The 27,485-nt window shown below is 35.2% G+C and overlaps 1 protein-coding gene across 1 annotated transcript; it reads right to left on the reverse strand.

Moving 5' to 3' along the window:
• Positions 1 to 206: 206 nt before the first annotated feature.
• On the reverse strand, positions 207 to 27,251 carry LOC149804889 (maleylacetoacetate isomerase-like). Its single transcript, XM_089945589.1, has 8 exons — positions 27,097 to 27,251; positions 12,558 to 12,609; positions 10,887 to 10,948; positions 9,446 to 9,526; positions 5,080 to 5,157; positions 4,485 to 4,617; positions 3,903 to 4,005; positions 207 to 3,319 (listed from the first exon to the last, which is right to left on the reverse strand). Exons 1-8 carry the CDS (start codon positions 27,106 to 27,108, stop codon positions 3,181 to 3,183), a joined length of 660 nt encoding a protein of 219 aa, XP_089801715.1. The 5' UTR covers positions 27,109 to 27,251; the 3' UTR covers positions 207 to 3,180.
• Between the last annotated feature and the right edge of the window lie 234 nt (positions 27,252 to 27,485).

Consider the following 27,485-nt stretch of genomic DNA (forward strand, 5'->3'; position numbering starts at 1 on the left):
TTCAGGCAGTCATTATTACTAGAGGTCCTTGGTATTACTGGTATACCAGTTTGCCATGGTAATCTTTTCCAGCACTTTTTCACTGTACTGGTACTTTGGTAGTATTATATCAGTAAGACTGTACAGAATTCCAGAGTAATCTTGTTATGAATTTAATGATGTTAACTGCATGCTTTCATTTTTCATGAAAAAATAATTCAAAAACATTTTTGTTTACAACTCAATTGTATTTCTAAGAAATTAATTTTAAAAATTAAAAATATAATTCTATTTATGTTCCTTTAATCACACATTTGACATATGTAATGTACAGAAACATGGTGGCCAAATGGGATATAGTGAAAGATATTTGATTCAAGTGCAACTTTTGGAAAAATGTAGGATTTAGAAGAAAAGAAGAAATGTTTCAGTTACATATGTTACTGTGTGATTGACACGTTTTCCTTTGTAAGACTGCAAATCAACCTAAGACTTTCAGAGAGCACTTCTTTTCTGGTTGAATATTAGGCGATTTCTGAAGTCCACTAAATATTTTCTTGTTTGCTGAGTAAGTGTTCTCTCTATGATATACATCTTACCTGGGTATTCACATCCCACTCAAAGTTTCCCTATCTATTATATCAATAGTGTAGCTAGTAAATTTTAGGCTTCAGTGTCAACAATTCCTATTTTTATAAAGAAATTATCTAATATCAACATAATGCCTTTCATAGAGTGTTCACTCTAGTGTAAGCTTAATCATCCCCTATTAGTTTCAGTATTTAGATTACAACTTGTGCAACTATTAACATACACATAGCAAATTTGTCAAGTATTACGCTATTTCATGGGAGAGGGAGCTGCAATTTTCTTTTGAGCTGGGATATTTTCTTTTCTTTTACCTCAGTATTTTTAATATGCTGCTATTTTGATATTTATCAGTGCTAGATATTTTCCCAGCTATTGACAGAGCAGATTTTTAATTCAAAGTGTCAGGCCCCTGACCCTGGATATTAAATTGTTGGTCCTTAATATAAATGTGGCATACTGTGGTACATATTGCAGCATGTTCAGAAAAACTGCAGTACACTCTGGTACTAAATTTGTTGTGGTATTCAGCTATAGTTATTACCATCAATATGCCTTGAATCTCATTAGCCGGTCGTTACCTTGTTATCAAAAAGTTCAAAGGGCTTATAATACTGTCCTTCTAAACACTATCAGATCATTTCTCTAATGTGCATTAAGTGTACCAACTGTTCATTCCAAGCAGTCGAGTTTATTTTTTCATGTCTTTTTTGTCATTTTTATGTTTCAATTCTTCCAAAAAGGGATGCACCATCTGTTTTCAAGGGACTGAATTTTCTTGTTCATGCTTGGAGTTGTTGCTGAATGCATAGCAGAGTTGTAACCACATCCAAACCAGTAGAATATGACCTGGATAGATAAACATTGCCAGATGCAAGCATATTTAGCTTTCTTTGCTTACCTGCCCACTTGGGTGGTGCCAGTAGCCAATGATTGCCATTAACAGACTGAATATGATCATTGGTCAGTGACTGAAAATGACCAACAAAATTAAGGAAAAAAAACATTTACTTATCTCAAAGAAGCAAAATCACTCTCAACATTCCAATTCTGACCCCTATATATTTACAGGTACTCTTATTTCCACAATTTGCACAAAAACAACTACAAACAAAAAGTTGGTTCAGCACTCATGCTGCCAGGTGGCACCCCACCCTATCTGTGAACAGTGTGAATTTATTTAGGAAAAATATATTTGACATTACACCCACACATTCCTAAATTTGTATGAACACAGCTTTATATTTTAAGTCAAACCTTGCATAAAATATATGTTTTAAGTACTGTGTGAGTGTTTGTGTGATTTGGATTTTTAATGTAGCTTTAACAATTTTAAAGTCATATCGTTACAATGTCTGCAGTGTGGCAGTTGATAGTGATGTCTAGCACTGGGGCATCATGCCACAGACATGTAGCATAATGTCCCACCCAGTCACATTATCCTGACACCAGGCCAACCAGTCCTAACACTAGCCTCTTAATGCTGAATGCCTAGTGAGGCAGCTGTTAGTACCATTTTTATAAGTCTTTCGTATGACTCGACCAGGGTTCAAAGCAGTGAACTCCTGCATCTGAGGTGGACACTCTAACCCATATTTTAAGTACATTGGTCTTGATTGTGGGCCATGCCATTTGAGAGGAAAGTTGATAGAAAAATATAACTTAAACTTCATTATGATTCTTGCAACTTACTCTTGAGTAACTTAATGGATTAAAAGTCTCAATCAGATCTGACATGTGGTTTTTTTTTGCACAACCGTGATGTAAGGAGAATGAAACCCAAAAGTTGAGAGCACACAGAATAGACAAAGGGAGCTTACTCTTCAGTTATGGGGGACTGTTTATGACAAAATGGTTATTTAATTTATTGAATAAAAGATCTATTTCAGCATATATGAATGTGTTAAATCAGCATACATTTAGAAGAGTTCTAGATAACAAAATTTAATGTTTGATAAGAGATTTATTTCTGAATAAAAATGTGTTATATCGTTATACATTGAGATTTCAAGATGACAAAATGGCTGTTTAATGTTAACTAAGAGATCTATTCCTGAATAAATGAAGTGTGTCATATCAATGATAAACTGAGAAGATTTTAAAAAAACAGAACGATTATTTAATCAGAACACTGTACAGTGAGATCTTTAAGCTAAATGTTAAACCCATGAACTTTGTTGTGAATACCAGTATTAGCAATACAAAGTGGATCAGGCCAACCATGAATGGATGCTTGTTTTTTTTATATTAATAACTGTACTGTTATAAATATATGCAGCTTAAAATTAAAAGTATTGCTCACCAACCATGATATTTCAGCTATCCTTTCATTTTCCACATTCCTATTTTGTATAAACTCTGGTAAAAATTTTTGAGCATCCTATTATATTTGTAGACAGAAAATTTACCTTATATTTATGCTTCTTGGAATATGTTGGCAAAGTTCTGATAATGATTTCCTTATTACTGTGATCATTGAAAATAGCAAATACATGAAATTATACAATTCATGACAGAGTCATTTGCTCTGAAACATAAAAGCTGTCAGAAAGGAAACAAATTTGATCTGAATAAATGCTGATCTATTCGGCGATTTCAGTCCTGACATCAGTATCAAACTTTTCTTTTTCCATGGAACTCCTTTGGACAGTCAGGCTGTATAAAAGGATCTGCTGCTTTGAAGGCATCCATTTCTGACAAAGAGACTGTAATCTTTTGGATTAATGGAAACTTAGTCAAGTTCACATTAGCTCTGTAAATAAACATAAAATTCTCTGTAAGTCTGTATAAATCTGCTATATGGTTTTAGTTTTACATGTGAACCTCATGTAACAGATGCAAAAATTAAACATGTGATTCATAGATTATAGCAATATCTGCATGAGATATCAAATTGTTTTTTGTTCAACAAAATAAGTGGATTTACAAAATAGAAAAAGGGCCATAATTCACTCTCATCATCACTTTTTAGAAATAAGTGAGCAAATATAAGTAGTTTTGTGTGTTTTCAAGCATTTTCGAAGAACATTAACCACATAACTGACTGATCCATTGAAATTATAACCTCAGTTTGCGGACCAATAATTCCAGAGGCATTCTTTGTTTATTTAGATAAACTCTTCTGTGTTTATTTAGATATGCAATTTTATGATCATTTGGATATATAGTTCTATGTTGGATATACAGTTCTATGTCTATTTGGATATACAGTTCTATGTCTTTTTGGATATACAGTTCTATGTCTTTTTGGATATACAGTTCTATGTTTATTTGGATAAACAGCTCAATGTCTTTTTGGATATAGAGGATAGTGAATAAATAATTGCACAACTTGCCTGTGAGCATTAAGCATTTGTGGGACCAAGCAGATGTCGGCTATGGTTACACTGTCACCAACACAACACTTCCCAGCTGTTTGCTGAAGCATCTTTTCAAAAGCTGAAATTTTCATTGTTCAAATTAATATATACATAAAAACAAACAGCAGACATACAGACAAACTCAAAACCTAACTTAAACTCAAATTTATAATACACTAAGAAAATTGAAAACAATGTCATGTTCAACAACACAATTTAATGCAAATCTGCTTCTATCATATGTTAGTGGTTTTGTATAATTTGCCCACTGCATGTATTGTCAGCATAAAATGACAACTGATTTTACTAGAATACAATTTTCCTATTCATCATCTATATAAATGCACATTGATTGAAATATTATCAGTTCTTAATATATCAGATCTTTCTACAGAATTTTAATATGGTAAGATCTGTGCAAATCTGTTATGTATTAATTTACTTAAATATCAACTAGTATTTGATGTAACAATATTCAGTTCAATTTAGCTTTACTGATTTCATTCAATAACAATGGCACAATTATATCAATAATAATAATAATAATAATAATAATACCAGTAAGGCCTTTGTCAATCCAGTAATGTGACCACTCCTTTTGTTTTTCAGGGTCAGCACATAATTTCTTTAAAACAGACAGATTCTGAATTGGCTGAGTGCCTGAATTTATTATTTCTGCCAGTGCGTGAGCCTAGATGCAATAAAAAAGAAAACTATGCATGATATAATTCTGTTTACCTTTATAATATATACTGTATACTGTAACCATCTACATGTATTTATTTCCCAACTTTTCATATTATTGAATGGCTTCATTGTTTTTATTTCTTTTTTTGCTTTATCTTCATGTGTGTGTGTGTGTGTGTGTGTGTGTGTGTGTGTACACATACATCCCCTTAGTCTGATACATTCCCTATGTCTTTCATCAGCTATAGCTTAAATTCATGAGAAATAATGAAGTCATATCTTTGCATGGAGAAAAGTATTTTAGATACCCAAAAATGAATTGTACAACTCATTTGCGTAGTCTGCATTTGTAGTTCCCTCCCACACATAACCTGAAATGCTCTTCTCAGTTTTACTGAACATGGTTTCATGCTGTGCATGGAAGAGATTGGCAGATATGCATTGTTTTCCTTTAATACAAAAGTACCTGTGCTTTCCGCATTGGATCTTTTGGATACACAGGGGGATTAGGATATACATCATCTAGAAATCCAATAATGGCCATCTGAAAATGTATCAAATCAGCAAATTAGAAGATTTGTTTTCACAGGAGTAAAATGCACATCATATTGGCCATATGTATGTACTGTATATACTTGCTTATACGTTGAGTCCAACAGCACATTGCACAGATTGTGGCAGCAGATCTTTGTCTGTGCAGTTTCTTATTAGTAATCAGTATAGACCCTGGTCTGCAGGCACATTATGCTACTGTGGATCAGGATCTTTGTTGTTTGCACTTTGCCTTGACTAATAAGCAAGCATGCATGCATGTATGTATGTATGTATGCATTTATGTATGTATGTGCACCATTGAATCTTTTCAAATGTTCTTATTTATTTAATATTTAATTTTGAGTCTCTATAAGTATTACTATTTGCTTTTATGCCTGAATAGTTTTATTTTGTCATTTTTATATGTTTGCTATATGGTAGTTTTTGTGTTCTAATTTTGTTGATTTATTGTTCTGTCTGTTCATTATTTTGTTTCCACAAAGATCTTGCTTTCTACACCATACATTGTTACCAAACTTTGTAAATGGATTGTACTCTGGGTATTATCAAATCATGCAACATGGTGAGAATGCATCTTAATGAATACTTCACCATCTTAAATATAAGTCACTGATACCCATATTTGACACCTCATTGACTTTGGATCAGTGTCATGCTTTATTGTTCATGCTTTAAAAAATTAAACTAGGTACTGTATCCATCTCTCTTGGTACTTAAAGATTACGTAAACTTTCAATTTGAAAAAAACTTTGAGAATTTCACTTAAGCTGGGATATGGAGTCATTGACTTTTTCAAATGATGTCAGTTAAATTGCAAAAATCTGTCAATATAATCTAACAGTTACAAATTACTTACCTTTCAGCAGAATAATGTATTAAATTACTTTATGGTTTTGAAAATTGGTATTTTTCATCATATGATCAAGAAAATCTTACATTTGTGCTCATTTCAAATGAAATTTAAGAAAATTGAATAAGACTTTCACTATTTCTGTCCAAAGATGCCACAGATAATTTGCATTGTACAGAGAAACACATAAAGATAATTCCAAAGAATCATTCTCTTTATTTCAGTCTCCATAGGTCTGCTTGTTACTTTCATTGCAAATATAGTCATGGAACTTTGTTGGTCATATGATTATAGGTGACCACAAAGAGATGCTCAACATCCTTTTAATTCACTGTCATAGCATTGAAGTCTAGACATTAAGGTATCACACTCAATATTTTCTTGTCTTCCATCCAAAGCATACATGATATTGTATAATTTAACTGCAAAATGAATACAATTTCCGTTAATTTTGTTGTAAATATATGGACTGGAGCCATTTGGATTTTCCTGAGCAATTATATCACTTTAAATACACACTGCAGGCATCGCTCCGTTAGCCTAAGTGGTTATAGCATGCACCTCGGTCAAGGGTTTGAACCCCAAGCTGAGTCATACCAAAGACTTATAAAATGGTACTAGCAGCTGCATGACACTTTGAACTCTGCATTAAAAGGTAAGGGTTTAGACTGGTCAGCCTTGTGTCAGGATAATGTGCCTGTATGGGACATGATATGCCAGTGCTAGACATCACTATAAACTGTGACACTGCAGACATTGTAGTGCTATGTCTGACAAATTGTAAAAGCTAGATTTAAAAATCCAATCACATACACACACACACACACACACACACAAACACACACACACTACTAAATGCCTGTTTGATGGAATTTAAATCAGACTGTGCTGGAAATGTGTTCCTGAAAAGGTAGTGAACTGTCTCTGATATTTTTTACCTTATAACTTTCACACACTTATAATTTACACACAAGAATTGGAATTATTTATTTTCCAATTTGTGGCTAACATTTTCTTTTTGTGTGCAAAAATGAGCTAATGTTTATGTGTGAAAATGGTAATTAAATTTCCCTCTACTTATTTGTACATCTGAAACAAATAATAAAAAGTATTTTAAAAAGTCATTGATATTACAGTAATCATGGAGTAATCTTGATTATAGGTTTTTATTTTACTGTAATTAGGTCCTGTACAATTAAAATTAGTTTTAATCAAAACATGCATTACAAGAATTACTTGTCATTAGAAAATTATTCGGTGATAGATAATTACAATTGCTAATTATGATTCCCCAAAATCTGATTAAAAGTAGACAACTATGACTTACATTTCACATATTAATTATTTTGATGGAGCCATGTCTTACGGTAAGTTTCATGTTACACTAAAACCATGTCTGTCATGCATGAATTCAAATTGATCAGTATTTTTCATAAGTGTAGTGAACTACATCTGTGGTTTAGTCGAATCAGAAAATGGCAATTCAAACGAAATTTTAGGGTAATCAAAGCTGAAATAAAATGTTCAACATCTGATTTTGTATTTCTAGAAATATTAAAAATTAAAAATTATTTGAAAAATATAATATTTCTGCCAAATAAACTCGTAAAATTGGATCTCAGTTCTTGAGTTTATAGTCCATGTAGAAACTCTAAACTTTTCCTACTCAAATATATTGCCGTTGAACATTTGTCATATACTTCATTAGTGATTTGAAATATGAAAAGGCTGTCTTGTTAACTTTAAGGAAAACACTGAAAATTATACATAAGAACTCCAGCTTAGTACAAAGTAAATCTATATGGACAGCCGAACCAGTTGTTAGCAAGTTTTAATTAAAACTAAAAAGATCCATTCGTATGTGTGTGGGTGATTTGGATTTTTAATGCAGCTTTAACAATTTTTAAGTCATATCACTACGATGTCTGCAATGTGGCAATTTATAGTGATGTCTAACATTGAGGCATCATGCCGCAGACATGTAGAATGAAGTCCCACCCAGTCACATTATCCTGACACCAGGCTGTCTAGTCCTAACACTAACCTCTTAATGCTGAACATCTAGTGAGGCAGCTGTTAGTACCATTTTTATAAGTCTTTGGTATGACTTTACCAAGGTTCAAACCCATGACCTGCCACATCCGAGGCAGACGCTCTAACAAACTAGCCCACCAGAGTGGTCAGATCCACTGGTATAAAGATAGTTAACATCAGGTATTTCAAACAATAATCATGACAGTTTTGGCACCTACACAGTCTGGCAAATGTTATGAGCAGGCACTGCTGTCTTGTTTACCCCTACCCACATGCAATTTACATCAGTGACATTATTATGCAGCAGGGCTGTTACCTTTGTACAGACACTCTGTGGTATGTATGACACCATCATTCCAAAAGTTGGCATGAGGAAAATAAGGTAACTGTGACATTGTAGTTAATAATACACTTGATAATTTTCAAGCAACACTGAAACTAAATGCCTTTGAAGAACTTTAGATTTTGGCCCTGTCTTACCAATAAAATCTTGTTTCACTATGCAAAGAGGGAAATGCACCTAGTCACATTGATTATGTTTGGGGCAAGTGAGGCAGTCAAAATAAAAGAGATTGCTAGAACTCTGCCAGTAATTGATATCATTATCTGTGCACTCTCCACTCCTTATAGGCCTCAGCTCCTGGGATATATCCCTGGCCACCCCCCCTTGTTGACCCTCAATTTTTTTTCGATGTAATTTTTAGGATAATTACATATTTTGGTTGAAATAGGGCATCCAGGAAAATATCTGTGCACTCTCCACCTCGTGTTATAACAAGAAATTATTAATTGGAGCAAAAAAAATGCAAGTTACACTTTTTTGAGCCATGACATACGAGTCCAGGTTAAGTCCTTGTGAAAATAAAACCATAAGCATCTATATCATAAATGTTTCAAATGTGAGTAAAATAGCTATGATGCAATTTGTACAAAATAAAGACACAAAAAATGCTGCTATGATAATTTCCCAATTCTGACACCGTGAAGTTACAAAAAGTTTTACCTTGATCAGATATATTTCCAGCTGGCATTGGTGTTCAAATGAGGAATGTTTGCCTCTGGCAGCTTATGAGTACGGTGTTCAGATTACTTATTCACTTTAAGATATGTACACAGGACCATAAAGAGCGATCACAGGCCCTGGGGTAAGAAACACCCGGGCTTCTCCTCGTTCTTGTTCAAACAAAATTTACCTTTTATAACATTATAAAGTGTCATTTGGCCTGGGCCTCATTATGGGCCCTGGCACAAGGGATATATCTGCAGTTGCCCCCCCTCTTGTTGGTCTTGTATGTACAGTTTTAATGTCAGTAGACTGGGTACAGGCTAATTGGTTGACTGCTTCTTAGTTGACTGAAAAGTTAACAAAGGATAATTTGTCATGAATATTTACCGATTGGACGACTGTAGCTCCATTGCAGACTAGGGCTGGAACCTGACTCAGTGGGTTCAGTTTACTGAATTCCTCTGAATTCTGTAAAAGATTTACATTTACATATAATTGTTTATAGCCGCCATGTTTCCATCACTGAATATATGCTGCAAACTCTTTATAAAGAGGTCATGGATTTGAGTTCCATGGTTATTGCAGTGTGACATCTAGCAAGTTTAACAATGGTTTTACCTCTTTTAGATTCAGTCAACACAGTTGTATATCTGTAAAATTATGCAACACTAGCATCCACTGGGCAGTTAACCTGTGATGGACCATCCATGGTAGAAGGGATGGGGCTGTACTCTGTCTTTTGTATGTCAGAAATTGGAATTGAAAAAGCAGAGAATGTTTCACCTACAAAGTATGACAAGTATTTTTTTAAAGTCTGTATTTTTGAAAAGCGTTGTACTATATGTATCTACTATTTTAGAGCACTCTGCAGGCCTTGTGTGTTTCTTATGTACTATTTCCAAGCACTCTGCTGTCCTTATAATGTCTCATATGTATGGTTTTCAAGCATTCAGCTGGCCTTACATGTATCTTATGTACTGCTTCCAAGCATTCTGTTGGTCTTATGTGTATCATATACTTTTTCCATGCACTCTGCTAGTTTTACATGCAAATCATATACTGTTTCCAAGCACTCTGCATGCCTTGCATGTTTCTTGTGTACTATTTCCATGAACTCTGCAGGCCTTGCATGTTTCTTTAATGGACTATTGAACTCTGAAGGTTTTGCATGTTTCTTATGTACTGTGTCCATGCACTCTGCAGGCCTTACATGTATCATATACACTGTTTCCAAACACTCTCCAGGCCTTGCATGTTTCTTTTGTACTATTTCCAAGCACTCTGCAGGCCTTACATGTCTCTGATGTTCTGTTTCCAAGCAGTCTGCAGGCCTTACTGTATCTTATATACTGTTTCTGAGCACCATGCTGGCTATAATCTTTCCATTCATTCTGCAGGCCTTACATCTATATGTACTTTTCCATTAGCATTTTGCAGGCTTTAAATGTATCTTTTGTACTGTTTCCAATCATTTTGCTGGCCTTACATATATCTTACCTCTCATAGAATTTAGACACTATATGTAAATGAGGGACAAGGAAACAAATAACCAAAACCTGCATTGTTCACCTTTTTCTTTTACAAATATCTATGTTCAGAATTCTACATACATTGTAAACTGAGGAATATCAGTAACAACCAATACTGATAATATTTAAAATATTGTTACATTTTTAAAATTATTTCTTATCATGCAAAAAATGTTTCTTAAGAACTCTCTCCCTCTTGCACACACACACACACACACACACACACACACACACACACAGTGATTTGATCAGATTCAAGATCCAACACATACCAGCTATACTAAAGCATATACACTCACCTGCTGCCCCTTGAAGATGTCCACTGCTCTGTACTCATACTCGATTTTTTTCAGAGCAAGAGCTAGAGAACAATAATGTAAATATTAAATATTAACAGCAGTCTAAACTTCAGTTACATATTTTTTCCTTATAAAAGGTTGATGGAGTTTGTTGGTGAAGAATAGAGGCTTCTTGTGATATCATTCTCAAATTTTACAGTAATTTTATAGCTCATAAGGTCTAAAAAAAATATATGGGTACATATAGGAAGTTTATACTTAATCATAACAAAATATCACTTTAATTAGCCAAAATAAATACATTGAAATAATCATGTACACATGTATCACAAATACACTGAGTACATCTGTCACAAAATTTGAGTCCTTTTTTACCCTTTTTCTTAAAAGCAAAAGAATTACGCCAAAAGTTGTGTGCTTCTTCTTGCAAATATATAGGGATTTGGGAATAATTATGAAGAAAATATGGGCTGAAAGAAATATATGGAGTTCTAATGCCTTACACTAAGCAACAAATAGAAAAAGAAACCCAACAATTTCAGCAACATTAAACAAATAATTTAATTCCATAAGTTAAAGTGAAAAATGTAAGAGGAACTTACAGTATTTTGAATGAAATCCCAAATAATCCTAAATGTTCTGTCACAAGTCCACACATAGAGTATTACACAATGAATTATAATCTTTAATGTGTTGATGATCCAGTGGTCTTTAATGTGCTGACATACCAATAGTTCATTATGCAATACAAATTAAATATACACAGCGATATAAACCGATGGTTGACAGAACCTTTAAAAAGCAGTGAATCACGAGTAATGAGATGAGAGCATATTTATTGGCACAGGTATGGTTATATTTGTACTTGTATTGTTTCTGTTCACTAACATCTACACCTGTAAGTTCAATATGTATTCAATCCATAAAACATGATGCGAGCAACTCAGAAGATGTACAAAGCATATAACCAATATGCAATCAAATTGACGGCACAAATGCCAATGGATCATGCAAGTCTATGATTACAAACTATAAAGGTTCAATTACAGTATGCGTCGAGACCAAAAGTGTTGAATATAAACAACATAATCTACACCCGTAAAATGAACTCGGTTGTTTTCATACTAAACAGCTTCTTGTCTTCAGCAGCATCAAATCAACAGTAGTGAAACAAATTGAAGATGTTTGTCTTGCCCATTGATACATGCATAGTAATATAATCTTATTGAATTCCAACCATACACTTGCTTCTAAGGTTCTAAACTAAATTTAAAAGTTGTATAGGAGCTGTCCTCCATGGGATGGAATAAAGACTACTAACTTTGAAATTATATAAATCCACTCATAAAGCTTGCATTTATTTAATGACTACATAGTACTGTGTTGCTTCATTTCCCCCCAAAAAATACAAAATATTGTTCTGACAATCACAATAATTACTGCAGAGAAGCATCTTTAATAACACTACAGTTAATTTCTCAAACATTTTTTTTAATTGGTAAATTGCTTGTTTGAGTAACACATCCATATCAGATTATTAGGTCACTGTAACCTGTATTGCATGCTTCAATAAATATGATACATTTTTGTCATGCCCACATAAACCTGCAGCATTGATAGTGCATTCAGATCAATGTCTACCACTCTAAAGAGGAGAGCTACATAACTTACCTATCCGGACTCTCCATGCACAGGAACTTCTGTAGAAAGAGTACAGAATGGGCTGGAATAGAAGAAGAATACATTAGATCAGCAGATATCTTACATTTATTTACTTTTTAATTAACTGTGTTGTTATTCACATCATTGCATATACCGGTAGTTTCTAATCGAACAATATATCCAAGCCTATCTATAGTTAAGAAAAAATTAAAATTAATGATAAAATGGCTTTGAGGATAGAGCATGAAGAGCACAAAAACAAAGAGGCATCATTCAAAATGGCCAAGTTCATCATTAATGAGATTTTGAATAGCATTTCTTGATCATATTTAAATCATTTTTGTGTACCTGTAACCTGTTTACTTTGAATGATCTAACTCATAACCTGTTTTTCTTGAAAGATCTAACTGCATGATAAATGTGCATTCCTAAAATTAGGTTTGCTATGACATTAGTGCTTGTCAGTGGTACAAATGCATTAACAGCAAAGGAACCAACAAGCATTTGCCAGTACATGTATTCTCCTCCTTGATTTGAAATTAATATTTGAATGGTATCAAAGTACCTGTAGTAATCAATGCTGATAATGGCAATCCTAAGTTGGATTACAAAACTCAAGTGAAGTACCATAACTTATTCCTTTCGAAGTTGTGTTATCCTCTTTTAGTTCATTCTGGAAACTGAAGTTGTCAGTTTTAAGAAATTTAATTAATAATGACTTAACATCATAAATTACAGCATCTGATAATGATTTGTTAGCTATTCTTGCATTGACAAATATTTCAGGTCTTCTTGATTTGTTATCTTCCATGATTTTCTACTCTTCTGCAGTCAGATATTTACCAGTTATCTCTTTGTATCTTCCATTTGCAATTGCTGTTTGATTCCTTCTTGTGCTCTACTGAAGACTGTGCCATTCCATTGCTATAGACAAAGTACATCTTGGATGTATGATGCAAGCATCTTAATTTGTTGTTCCATTTAATTTTTGTCTAATTATGAATGGTTCATTCATGCTTTGCATAACCTATTGCACATGTTGCCTTCGGTATGATTGCAAGTGTGACAGTGGTGTGGTAAAGTACAGTCTTCAGTGCACAATCAAGTGCTGCAGTACTCTGTAATCTTCTCTATATAAGTAAATAAAAAATGCATACAAAAAATGTACAGCCCTTATGACTAGGTCAGTGGCAGAATGTGGTTAGTTATTCTTTTGAAAATTCTTTATATGAAATCAATGTAATAAATGAACATGATAAAATACAAGTTGATGATACTGTTAACTTGGCAAATGATTTGAGTGAAACGATGTTACATGTTGGTCTTCTGGAAGATGTTCTCCTAACTGGAGATTTTAGTGTTTCGTGCCAATTTCTTACCCTAAATGAAGAGGACATAAAAAGATACTACCGTAAACATGGAAAAACTACAATTATACCATTCAAAAGAAATAACTTTACAATAAAAGAAAAATTCTAAATTTTTAATGTATGAACCTGAAGGAAAAAATTTCTTATCTCAAGGAAAACTGATATCAAAACATCCAGCAATATTACCAGGGGAAAAAAACAAGGTTACCTATTGAGATGACTGAACATAACACATCCAACAGAATTCACTATTAAGCCAAGGCAAACAATAAAAGTAAAGGCTGGAGAAAACTGAGATGCAAGTATTTGAAATCAGCTGTGTGATCAAAAGTTAAGAGAGGCAGATGATTTAAAAGATGTTTATCTTAAAAAGAATTAAAAAAAAGAGAACATCTGCCTCAGTGAATAGTGTACTACTAAATAAGAGGAAGAAAAAAATCATGGTTTATGTAAATGCTCTAGAAGTTGTCAAATTTAACATACCAGTAAGATTTCTTCAGTCTGATTTTAAAATGTATGATGGGTTGTAGAAAAACATCAGAAGAGAAATAATACAAGAACAAGACAGAAATATTCAGAGCAAGAGAGTGCATTAGTTGGACAGCGACAAAATAGCTATAGCAAATTCTGATGGAATGACAATATTAAATGTCACTGTCCGATGAAAATGGAATCACATTACAAACTGTCAATCTTTAGGAAATTTTTTAAACGCTTTAATATGTGGTGGTGGTAGGGAGGTCCTTTTGTTTTATCACAAGGCAAAGATGACTCAGTCATTGACAAAATTAGCAAAAACAGCTTAATAAATATTTGTAATTATTGTTTAGGTTAGTTCCAAAAGCAGCATCAACATAACATGAAATTATTGCAGTATAATAAGTTGGATTTTGAACATGGCTATACTTGTTGTTTATTTTCTTGCTGAACTGTTATTTTACTTGCTATTGTGGTAGTGGTTTTTTATTTACATTTTTCATTGGTAACTCAAACAAAGCATCTAGCAGGATTTAGCAAAGTTCACAAACAGGGCAGGAGGGTACTTTTAGCCCACATTGCTTTTAGCGTGATTTCATGTTTGCATTTGGAAGTTTCATTTCTATTTCATTATTAACACGATTAAAAACATCTTCACCTCATAAATCAATTTTGCAATTGGATAGCAGTTTTCATTTTTATGAAGTAAATATGGAACTTGTAAATTCATTTAACTAAATTAGGAATACTGTTAAATGCCATGAAAAGAACCCTACAACCAGCTCATCCACAGCCCAGTTTAATTCATTATAATTCATTATTTTTGAAGTAATGCCACATTGTGACATATATATATATATATATATATATATATATATATTAATCGCTGCTGAATTTTAAGGTGTAATTATAAAAAAATATTTAAGAACTTTTGTGTAAAATGGGTTTCACTGTAGTCATTTTATTGCATTAAATGTTTGGATATATTTAACATGGTTACAGTAAGTTCCCAATTTATTGTATTAAATTCAACTGCAAGAGAGGTGTTCGCTAGTTTTATTGTGGATTTTTAAAACAATTCCAAGTCCATTTTATTGGAATTCTGTGACTTTAGTATTTACTGTTACTTGTGGACTAGTACGAGTTTCCTCTGACCTTGACACCCAATTTTTGACATTTGGACATTTATGGTGGGGCATACACCCCAACATAAATGTACAAATATCAAAAATGGGATGACAAGGGTCAGAGGACAATCGGACTACTTGTGGACTGAAGTCCTTAAGTGCATCTCTAGGATGTACAAAAAAGAGTACTTTCCAACTAAACGTCCATTATTTAGAGTAAAAGAAATAATAATGTAAAATGGGTTTTTCGAATTCTATTTTCTGTTTTTCCATATTTTCATCTCTCTCTCTCTCTCGTCATTTCGTTTCACACTATACTACCTTTTTTTTTCTCCTTGATTTTATATAATTTAAGTCTCTTGTAATTTGTATTTTGTGTTTCCTATTTCTTCCGTCAGTTTTTATTTGTTGTGTTTGTAACTTTTTACAACTACGTGTAGCTCTAGTTCATAATGCTTTCATCTTGAGTGGACATCGTTCACAACAGCCAACACTGATGGTACCATTTACGCAGATATTTTCAGTTACTGCTAGATATGAAAATGAAACTTATGCCAATAGAGCATGTTCCAGAGGAACAACTCTCTTCAAATGCTGTATATTTATTTTGCACTGAATCTCAGTTTATTCACGTGGTTTAAAAGCTCTACCTATTTTATTTGATTTTGGTTAATTTTGTGGTAGTTCTTTATGACGTAACATTTTATAGATATATTAAAATTGCTTATGATTAAAATGATGTATACGACATCATGTATAGCCCTGCTAGAACTTTACATAAATTGTAGTTGTCTAATATTAAGTTTTTCGTGTGAAACATTTTGCTATATACTGGTTCTCTTCCCATGAGTTAAACTTTTGAAATGGATTAGCTTTCAAATCCTCAGTTTATACTGTTCTTCCTCCAGATAAATTTTTCTATTACTTTTCACTAATACTCCGCCCGCACACAAATTGTTAAGTCATTTATTTCTTTGATCCAATGTTTTCAACTGGTTCACAACTATTAAACGATTCATCATATGCTTTGTACTTCAGTGGTACATACTGTTACCGTTCAACTGTTTTTTTTTTTTTATGTCGGCTTTGTATATGTCATCGTGATTGTCAGACAAAGATAACTCATAAAATATATTTATTCTTTTCAAGACAGGGAGCAGGTAAACTCGCCTCCATTGCAAACTCGCCCCAATTTACGTCAACTCACGCACAGCTTATGTCAACTCGTACACGCCAACTCGCCTCGACTTTTTGGTTTTTTTGCATTTGTATATTATAAATTGATATCAAACCAGATAAAAACCCGCCACCACTTTATGCCAACTCGCCCCATTTCAGAGTTGACTCGCCTCCACGTTTACTTAGACCTGGACATAAAAGACAAATCTGCCCAACATCGACTAATAATTGTTCAATTACAATTTATCTAATTATGAACTAGTAACAATCAAACAATTTCTTGATCAGAAGATAGCGAAGAAAGAAAAAAAATCATCAGACGTCCGTTTGCATAAAAAGTTCTTTTAAAATGAAAAATAAAAAGATGCTCTGAAATGTACATAAACAATACAAATTAATTAATTTTATGTTTGTGAGATGTAGATTTTATGAGATGCAGTCAGTAAGATATTAAAAGCGCTAGAAAACGTAATTGAATTCATGCTGTTTCTAGCGTTTCTTATTTTCTGTTCTGAAATATGAAGCATCAAAAGTAAAATATCTTTACTGTACTCTGTTTATCAACCCCCCTCTTTTTACGTTTGTGTATATATACGATTATAGGACAGAAGTCAACAGACAAAAACTTACTGACAAAGAGAAGATTAGAAAAAAAGTCACGTTCTGAACAAATAGTGAATACATCACAGGAGGCTTATTGTAAACAACTTTTTATCTGAAATCACATGTGTAAACTATTACAATTTCTTACAGCAGAAATAAAACACAATATACAAAGTCAACAAATGGAATGAAATGGTGATCGGAAATCAAAGCCATCCATGTGTCCCGTCTTTGTTTCATTAAAATGATTATTGAACATTAAAAGTAAACGCTCTGTTAGATGCATGATGTTAGTCATACATGTATATATTATATAAGAAGAAGAAAAATTGTAGGTACAAAGCCAAGTATTGAATTGTTCCATCACGACAGCCGCTTCTGAGTGCACATCAGAGAGAGAGAGAGAGAGAGAGAGAGAGAGAGATGCAGTTCGTGGACGCGTCAGACTAACGGACCCCCACAAGGGTATGTTCTTTAGCCAAGTTTGTTCGATGTCTATATCAATGGCTTACCTGTAACACAGACGCGCAAGTTCATGTATGCAGATGGCATTACTCTCAGGACCAAAATTCGCTAGTATACTGAGCTTGAGTAGGTACCGAACAAGGACCTGGAGGATATGACCGACTTCTTCACGAAATGGCGTCTACAGCCAAGCGCAACAAAGACAGTCTCCAACGTCTTCCACCTTAACAATGCAAATGCGAACCGCGAGCTTTGCATCCTCCTAAATGGGCAACAAACAAAATGCTACCCGGCACCAACATACCACCTGAAGAAAACTGTAGTAAAACTTAAAACTCTAAACAACCTACTCCGCAAACTGGCTGGCTCAACCTGAAACGCCTGTGCTCAGACGCTCAAGACATCAACACAGGTCGTCTGTTATTAGATAGTCGAGTATTGCGCTCCTGTCTAGGCTCGATTATCCCCTATCAAGTCAACTGATGTCAAGTTCAATAAAACAACGCGCATAATCCCTGGAACACTACGTCCTACTCCTTAACAATGTTTGCCGGTATTCAGCAACATTTCGCCTTCACATCTGCGTCGCCAGGAAGCAACCGCAAAAGTGTTGGCTAAGGTCTAAGGTCTACGTTAGTGAGAATTTTCCACTGTACATGGATAGCACCACACATTCAGCAGTCCGTTTGACTTCGAGAAGAAAAAGCGGGTTTGTTTCGTAGTCGGAGGATATGACATCTATTTTGCCAAGGAGTGTCGAGTGGTCTTCAACATATGTTGTAAACCACTCACTCGTAGCTAAGCCATCTGGCATTCAACCTTCCACGTCATCTGTAAACCACTCTGAACTGCTTTCGGACAGGACAGGGTCTTTGTGCAGACAACCTTGTCCGACGGGGCCAGGCCACTGACTTTGCTCCACAGTCCATGTCACACATTGTCAACAACTGTCCACTGACAAAGTTCCCCAGTGGACTGTGCGGTCTGCACCTCGCTGATGATGACGCTGTTAGATGGCTGACCACGGACTGCACACGATAATATGCTCAACTCCTTTCATATACGGCGCATAAAACGAATCTTGAAAATCAGTTGGCAAGACCGCGTCCCATACAGCGAGATACTTCAGTGTGCAAGCTACCTCAGCATGTACTCCCTGCTGAGCAAACGCCGCCTTCAATGGCTGGGACACGTCCAACGCATGTAGGATAGGAGGAAGCCAAAGGACATCCTATATGGACAACAGGCCACTGGCACCAGAAGAGTCGGCCGCCCCTCAATCCGTTTCAAGGATGTTGCAAGAGGGACATGAATGCATGCGACATTTCACCCAACGACTGAGAAGTGCTGGCCGAGGACGAGGCAACTAGAGACTGACGTTAAGCAAGGGCAATAGCAGTCGCTGTTGCGAGGAGAGGCCCGTTGGCGGCAGAGAAACGTGAGAGAAAGAAGAGCGCGGCAGCAACCCCAGTAACTCAGTCTTCCCAGGATGTCTGCACCAACTGCAACTGAGACTGTCACTCGCGCATAGGCCTGCACAGACACAGCAGACGATGCCAACACCCCAGAGGCATACGACACTCAAAGGGCGCTATTCGCATGGTCTCTCGAGACTGAGCCGCCATTGATGATGATGATGATGATGATGATGATGATGATGATATATATATATATATATATATATATATATATATATATGATCGATGAACAGCCTTTCTCCTTTTTGTTATAAAATGCTGGCTATAATTATTTGTATTACAGTCTAAGTGCAGAAACAAATTTGGTGTTTATCGGGAGACTTGTCCTTTTAATATGTTATATGCTTGTCCCTCTGGTTCGTGCTTCTTTCTCACAGATTCATCCCAGTTTGATTTCCACGCTAAATATAAACGTTATGTGATTAAATCAACATCAAATAAAATGAAAACTAAAGCAGCAATATATAAGCTGCATTATTTTTATGGGGCGAGTTCACTGGAAGTGGAAAAGAGTTCACTGCAAACAGGGGGAGAGATGGGACAAACATATTCTTTTTATGGGGCGAGTTGACAGTATGTGGGGGCAAGTTTACTCCAAAGAGGGAGCAAGTTTACTCCAAGGAGGGGGCAAGTTGGTGGGTGGCAAGTTTACAATGGGGCAGGTCAACTAGAAACCGTTCCGAACGTATGCTGTCAAAAATAGCCAACAAAACAGACTGATCCGCACCTGATTTATTTTCCTTGTTTGTTTGCAACAGAGTCACGTCTATTAGTCTGTGATGAAAGTTACTGCAAAAATCAGTTTATGTTGGTAAAATGCGAACCCATTCTCTGATTGTATTTTGTGCAAAATGCTTCTTCATTCTAATCATTAGATTTCTATTAAATCTTTCAACTACAAAAACATTTTCGTCTCATTAAACTGAAATATAGCAAGTATTATTTTATCAGCGAATGACTAATTTTCTTGAACATTTCCTTCATCAAATTATATCTTTTTAGATTTGCGCGTTTTGAATGTTTATCATGAATGTCATACCCCACTTTTGTTTTCATTTCTTCAGTCCAAATAGTAAGAAAAAGGTGTCACTGTCAAAATTGTATTTTGTATACATTGTTGCCTTTTACATCTGCCTGCATTATTGATAATGTCCGCGTGCCAGTTGTCATCCACGTGACTTGTTTACAATTTTATTGTAGCGAACTCTTTTTGCACTTGTTTATGTAATGTGTTAGTAGATTATTACTTTTTATTTAAATTTGTTGTTGTTTAGTTTCCGTATTTCCCATTTAACTTTTGTTCCTGCAACAGATCAATATCTTTGCAAGCAACTGGAGTGAATGGATATCATAAAGATGTATTAAATACTGTTTTTTTATATTTGTTATTAAAAAGAAAAACTACTAATTTTTGTAAAAATCTAGACACTAACTGTGTGTTCGATAAATGGTATCTAGGTGTTATCAAGAACTTTTATTTGCATCACCTGCAACGTTTCTACAGTTCCATTCATGGTAACAGATTTGTCGAATTTTGCCATTAATATGGTAGACATAAACCAGCAAGTAGATATCCGCTTTTGTTCTGACATTACCGCAACCAGAGCAGCAGGAGGGCATTAACCGATCTAAGGGGCAGGAGACATGTGAAAAAAAGACGCAAAGATATATGGAACCGTTGGAATGACCATATACTATATGACCCATCATGTTGTTTTTCATGTGCAAAAAAATAGAAATATTTATTCACGATATGAACAACATTGGGGATGGGGGTGAACAGGAGGAATATGATGGCCAGACCAAGTTAATAAAATGACGCAATTTGTTTGTATTATTGCTTTAATGCTTTAATGCTTTTATTAGCATTTTTTGATTGCATGCGTGAATACTTTTATTAGAAACTTTTAAAAAAAAGAATTGAGGCTTTTCAGCCACGTGCTCATCGGTCAGGACATTCTTCACTAATTATTGATATTGTCATTTTTTCAGCTTCATGACAAACTCCACATCCAGATCAAACTGGCGTGATTTTTTTGTCATCTCGCGCATAGTTTGTCATTTTTTTCTTCACTACGTTGATAATTCCTGGTGACGCTATTGTTATTTGTGACGGTGGAGGTGGTAGAGTCACTGCTGCTGGCAACTCCAACACGTAGACAACCCTGATATTTATGTTCCTTTAGACAAAGCCAGATAAAATAAATTTGACCATCCATATATTTGTATCTGAAATTGCTAATCTCTGAGATGAATTAATTGTTATTGCATATCCCAAGGTCCAGCACGATGTGTTTAACGACAATACTTGTTGTGCAGCCTCTACTGGAACCTCGACGTTATCATTAAGAACGAGTTTTTATTTAGAGTCCGTTTCAGGAATGTCAACGAGTATATTTTGCCGGCTTGTATCTGTTGGTCGATAACATAATGGAACTGGTTGATCAGGAAATGTTTCCTTTTAAAGCTCAAATAATTTATGCTGACGTGAATCATGGACGTTTTTCCCTGGATACAATTCTTAGATCATTAGGGCTCCATAAGTTCCATAAATCTGACATTAGAGTCTACGGAATTACTAAACTCATGATTTCACACTGAATGTGTCAGGTTGTAATCTGATTAACGATTTAAGTTGGCGAAGTTGTTCATCCTGTGATCGATAGTCATACAAAACGTCTTCATAGTGGCTAACAAGGATGATCAACCATTCGTGTGGTGATTCACCTGTAAACAGCAGAGGCTGTCCATGATCGCCACGCATAATAAGTGTAGTAGATTTTGTTAATAATCAATCAAGAAACATTTCTAAAACATCTTTGTATACTGTTTAAATCTCATCCCAGCTAATTATTCTCGGGATATATTTCTCACCCATCTGTTCGGTCGTCCATGCATTACCTCGCCAACTAAAGAAACTATGATGCATGCAGCGCTGACACCACGTTGTCTCATCTCTCTGGCAAACCGGTGTATTGGCGTCAACGCAAACATGTCAGAGTTTTTAAAAATATTATATCGCACGTGTTGTATTACCAGAACCAACTTGGCCATTTAGCGACACCATGCTGTGTCTCGTGATTGGATCGTTTAATGACGGTGATGATGAGGGTTCTGACAAATTATCGTGGCGATAATAACCATCTGGTGTTTTAACGTCAGCCGACTCTGAATATTTACGTATTTACTCGTGTTTTCTTCGCCATGAACCCCAGTTGACACCGCTGGTGTCTTCTTCGATAAATGGTTTCACAAGATCCATTTTACAACGACTAAAATAAAAAGAATCTGTGGGGACTCTAAACAGCATCATTTGGAAATCTGTAGATCATTCATAATAGGTTCATTGATGAGTATGCCAACATAGATGATCTCAAATGAGTAAACTGAGGGGAATTGTCCTCGTAGTAGATAAATATTGTACCCACGTTTTTTCCATCTTACATGATTACATTTATCCGTGTCACCAGTACACCTCTCGCAGCTGCGTCCTTAACAACAAAATCAAATTCGACTGGATCCATGATTAATATTGTACAACGACGAGCATTATCAGTTGATGAACCCCGACTGAACTTACCTATACTTTTTCTGCAGATATCTTTGTCGTCTTGTGGTAAACAGACAGATGTTTGTGATTTGTATGAATTATTGGAGACGTTACAGTCATTGATGTGATGATCTTATCATCGAGCATGTATCATATTAGCACTAATGGAGCCCAACCACGCTGATTTTTACTCAACATTCATTGAGATTGACAATGGCATCCGGTTTATTAAAGTGTCTAACAAACCAAATTGGTATCACAGGATGAATACTCGCTGAAAATTATTCAATCTCGGCACATCCAGTAAGATAGATATTTGGTAGTGATCCGTTTATTGCAACTCGTGTCATTTCGTATGTTGGGTGCCCGAATCATTCAAAATAACGATGAAATTCCGCCGGATAAGCAGCGATATTGTCAACCGAAATCATGTCAGAGGCATTATATTTTGTGTTCCAAAGACCACCATAGCCAAACGCAACACAATATTGTGATACATCATCCAGAAACTCTTTTGGAGGTGGACGCCATTAATTTTTGTTGGGCTATATGAGCCACAACAGATGATGTTGTAAAACAGTTAACGAGTATGTTGTCTATGTTATATTTTACCAAAACATTTGTTTCATATTTTGTTGGAGTAGTTCCTTCCGATGAAGAACCACAGACAGCAGAAGAATCTTATCAAATGTTGATTCATCCGACTCAGAGTTATCGTAGTGAAATAGCCAGATTGATACAGGGTCATGCTTACTTATGCAGATTTCTTCGTTGATATCGCCTTCATATAATCATATTATTCTATCCCTTGGAAATTCTGTCACCGAGTCGGTCCATGCATGTGAATTATGATGATGTAAAATTATCGGAGCACCCTGATTACAGTATTTTCCAGAATTGTACAAAATCTCATTGGTTATTATTTTTACAATTATTGGAATCATTAATATTATTTTTTTTCTAAAATAACCACGTCATTTATTTAAACTTTGTTGATAAGAGAGATTTCCCAGTTATTTGTTATATTTTTTCTTGATTCTGGAAGTTTGTTTCCTCGCCTCGAGTTTGCAAAATGTTCTCTGACATGTTGAGCCACGCAATTTAGCGAGTCTGTTTTCATCGGAGCAATATCAGCTATGTCTGGTTCATTCAAGCGATAAAGGGCATAAACAATTGCGAAAACTGGATATGCGTTATTTTAGTATGGTTTGTCAATACCGGTGAAAATACCAGCTTTAGAATTTGTATCCACTATGACGACATTGTTGTGTCGCCTAGATTCCTTAACAGTGTCGAGTTTATCACGAATGAAAAAAGTCGGACCATCTTCACTAACATGTTCAGAAATAACTTTTACTCTGAATATATAATAATAATAATAATAATAATAATAATAATAATAATAATAATAATGAGGACTTTGTATAGCGCCTAATCTTTAAAAGCTCTAAGCGCTTTACAACATTTGACAACACCTATAACTTAAAAATATATCTAATGATATTGTTACAAAAGCAAACACCATGAAATTAGAAAACATGAAAAACATGCTGAAATATTTAAGGTAGGAAACATTATTAGGACTTTAAGTTTGTTTTTGCAGTCGAAATATGTGAGTTTTAAGAGCACTCTTGAATGGGATCACTGTCTTTGTGTCTTAGTTCAGTAGTCAATTCATTCCATGTTGCTGGACCCTGGTATGCAAAAGAACGCTCTCCATATTACTTTGTTTTCATAGTGGGAATAATGAGTATACGATGGTCAGAAGAGGAGCGTAAGTATCTTGCTGGTGTGTACACATGGGTGAGGTCGGATAGATATGTTGGACTGGAGTCCGTCAGTGAAATGTAGCACAGAGAACAAATTTGTGTTTGCTTCTGGATCGAATGGATAGCCAGTGTAGGATACAGAGCAGCGGGTAGGTGTGCTCTGATCGTGGTACTCTAAGTATGATCCGAGCAGCTGTGTTTTGAACGTTTTGAAGTTTCTGGAGTAGATATTGAGATGAACCAGACAGAATTCAGTTACAATAGTCCAGTCTCGAAAGTACTAATGAACACACAAGTATTTTAGTGGCATCAACTGTAAGATATTTGCGAATGGAGCTGATGAGTCTCAGCTCAAGATATGCAGCCTTGCATATGTTCATGACATGTTGGTGTAATGTATGAGTACTGTCCAGAGTAACACCTAGGTTTCGTACTGTTTGTGTGAATTTATTGTTGGTGTTGCTGATATTTATTGTTTGAGGTAAAGGATGTAAATGAGAAAGTCTTTGTGTTGTGATCAGAATGGCCTCAGTTTTATCCTCATTCATCTGCAGCTTGTTACGTGTCATCCATGATTTCACATCAGAAATGCACCTCTCTACACCTTGGATGGTAGCATCAACTTCAGTTGGGTGGCTAGATTTGTATCTTTGGGTGTCATCATCGTACAATTGGTGAGACACTGGATGATGATCTATGGCACTTGAGAGCGGCTGAGTGTATAGAATGAATAGAACAGGTCCAAGAACAAACCGCTGTGGAACACCACAACATAGATTAATTGGGCTGGAGTGTATTCCAATCAGATACAATTTGTGTCCTGTTGACCAAGTAGGACTTGAACCACAGTAGGGCTGTATCATGAATGCCAAATACATGCTGGACGGTGAAGTAATATACCATGGTCTATTGTGTCAAATGCTGCAGACAAATCAAAGAGGGCGAGGACTGTAATCTTTCCGCTACCCAAAGCAGAGAGAATGTCATCGACTACATTTAGAAGAGTAGTTTCAGTACTGTGGCAAGGGCGATACTGTGGCAAAGGGCGATATCCAGATTGTACATTGTTAAAAAGATAGAACAACCTTTTCTAATATATACTTGCTGTCATCAACAAGATTAATAACGATAGCAGACGCATCATCGTTGATAAATTCGTTCTTTGCTTCTTGGATAAAATCATGCAGTTGTAACTCAAACGGTATTTGTTTTCTGTCACATAGTAATCTGTCAAAATCTGATTTGATGATATGCTCGGGGTCAATCGCAGATACCCTTGTGAACTCATCTTGTGTCGCTTCTAGTGATTTGATGTAATTTTTTTATATGATTTCAATCTGTTTTTGATTTTGGTAATATGATTTTGTTATGGTGAAAGCTTGATGTTTTTGTTGTAGTAATCTAGCTTCGTTCCATCGTCCCATGCTATATGATTACTTTTCTTTACTATACATAATAGGATTTCTCTAATTTGGCTTTCATCTAATTAGACTTTTACTAATATTATAATGATCAACCAAACGTGTAACAGTTGCAAGTGGCTGATTATGGGGTTGTCTACAACTTGTGAGAGAAAAAAATGGCGCAGTGATTACTGTGTGCTTCATTTACAGAGTGTTCGACGTGGAAGTACCGGCCCAAAGCCTTGTCTGGTTTGTAAAGTTGGTGTTAAATGAAAAACACATTTGTATGTAGCTTGTGGTGGGAGAAAAAATCGTGCTTTGAAAAGATACTTGGAGATAACAAATGCTTCAGATGATGCAAAATTAAAAATCAACAAGATTACCGTTACATTAAAAACAATAAAAATGATCAAATTAGTGAAAAATATATTGAACAAGTTAGTGAATACTCGTTTGGGGCCCCTTAGGTCGATTACCCCTCCCCAAATTTCATATCGTGAATAAAAATATTCACATTTTATAGCACATAAAAAAGCATCATGATATGTCATATATAGTTTATGTTACTGTTCGTTGGTCATTCCAACGGTTCCATGTATTGTTTGCTTCATTTTTTCCCCCACCTACATATGGCGCCTCCTAGGTCGGATTACCCCTCCTGTTGCTACCAGTAATGTCAGAAAAAAAAAAAACAAAGATGAGATCTACTTGTGGGTTTAATGGTAGACTACATCAGATCACTATACTCAGTCAGCATGCATTCTTTTAGAATCTAGCTATATTCTCCAATAATGTATATTTATGCTATTGTCGTGGCTTTGTAAACTGACCTTGTAAAAGTAATGATATCGTCAAAATGTACTGTGCATGTTGCATCGTGTCGGCTCGGATATGATAATGTGTTCTTTGGAACTAACAAACCAGTACCCTACTTTCGTCAAAATAAAGTGCATCTAAACAAGAAAAAGAGCGCCACCTTTACTCAATAGGCCCGCTGTTCTGTACAAGCGAACACACTCAATATCCGTCACCCACTTCTATTAAATAGATAAGATCTCCGTACATTTATACCCTTGCACGAAATTACGTAGGGATCATATTACATATTCAAAAACAAGCATAAATACCTTGCTAGCCATTGTCGTGTTCCCGTTTTTAAAGGTGTCAGTGTATCATGCACGTTTGTTTAGGTCTACAGGCCAGCTCAGATTGAACAACACCGATAAAATTTTCAGGTGACCTTGTACTTTTATTGTACACACGTGATTCCCAAAGTAGGAGCATTAAGAGTGATATTGCTCGTTTCTTCTTGAGTGTTGGAGTTAATGTGTTCGACGTGCGTATTAGTCGCGCTGTTCCTTCTGCATTTTTCAATACAAAATTCAAACCTTTGACTAACACGATTTATAACTAGTCCATAAGATAGGATAGAACAATTTAATTTGGATGAGAAGTGGAGGGGGTGGGGCAAGGATTTTTTTTCTTCTCTTTAGCCTCAGATAAAACTATTGTGAGG

The sequence above is a fragment of the Sinohyriopsis cumingii genome, chromosome 2 (genome assembly GCF_028554795.1).
Source record: "Sinohyriopsis cumingii isolate HCF-2022 chromosome 2, ASM2855479v2, whole genome shotgun sequence".
Lineage (NCBI taxonomy): Eukaryota > Metazoa > Mollusca > Bivalvia > Unionida > Unionidae > Sinohyriopsis > Sinohyriopsis cumingii.

Coding starts and splice junctions, on each gene's coding strand:
- LOC149804889 (XM_089945589.1), bottom strand. Junction 4,618..5,079: donor ATCCAATGCGGAAAGCACAG/GTACTTTTGTAT, acceptor TATTGCATCTAG/GCTCACGCACTGGCAGAAAT. Junction 3,320..3,902: donor CAAATGCTTAATGCTCACAG/GCAAGTTGTGCA, acceptor GTTTATTTACAG/AGCTAATGTGAACTTGACTA.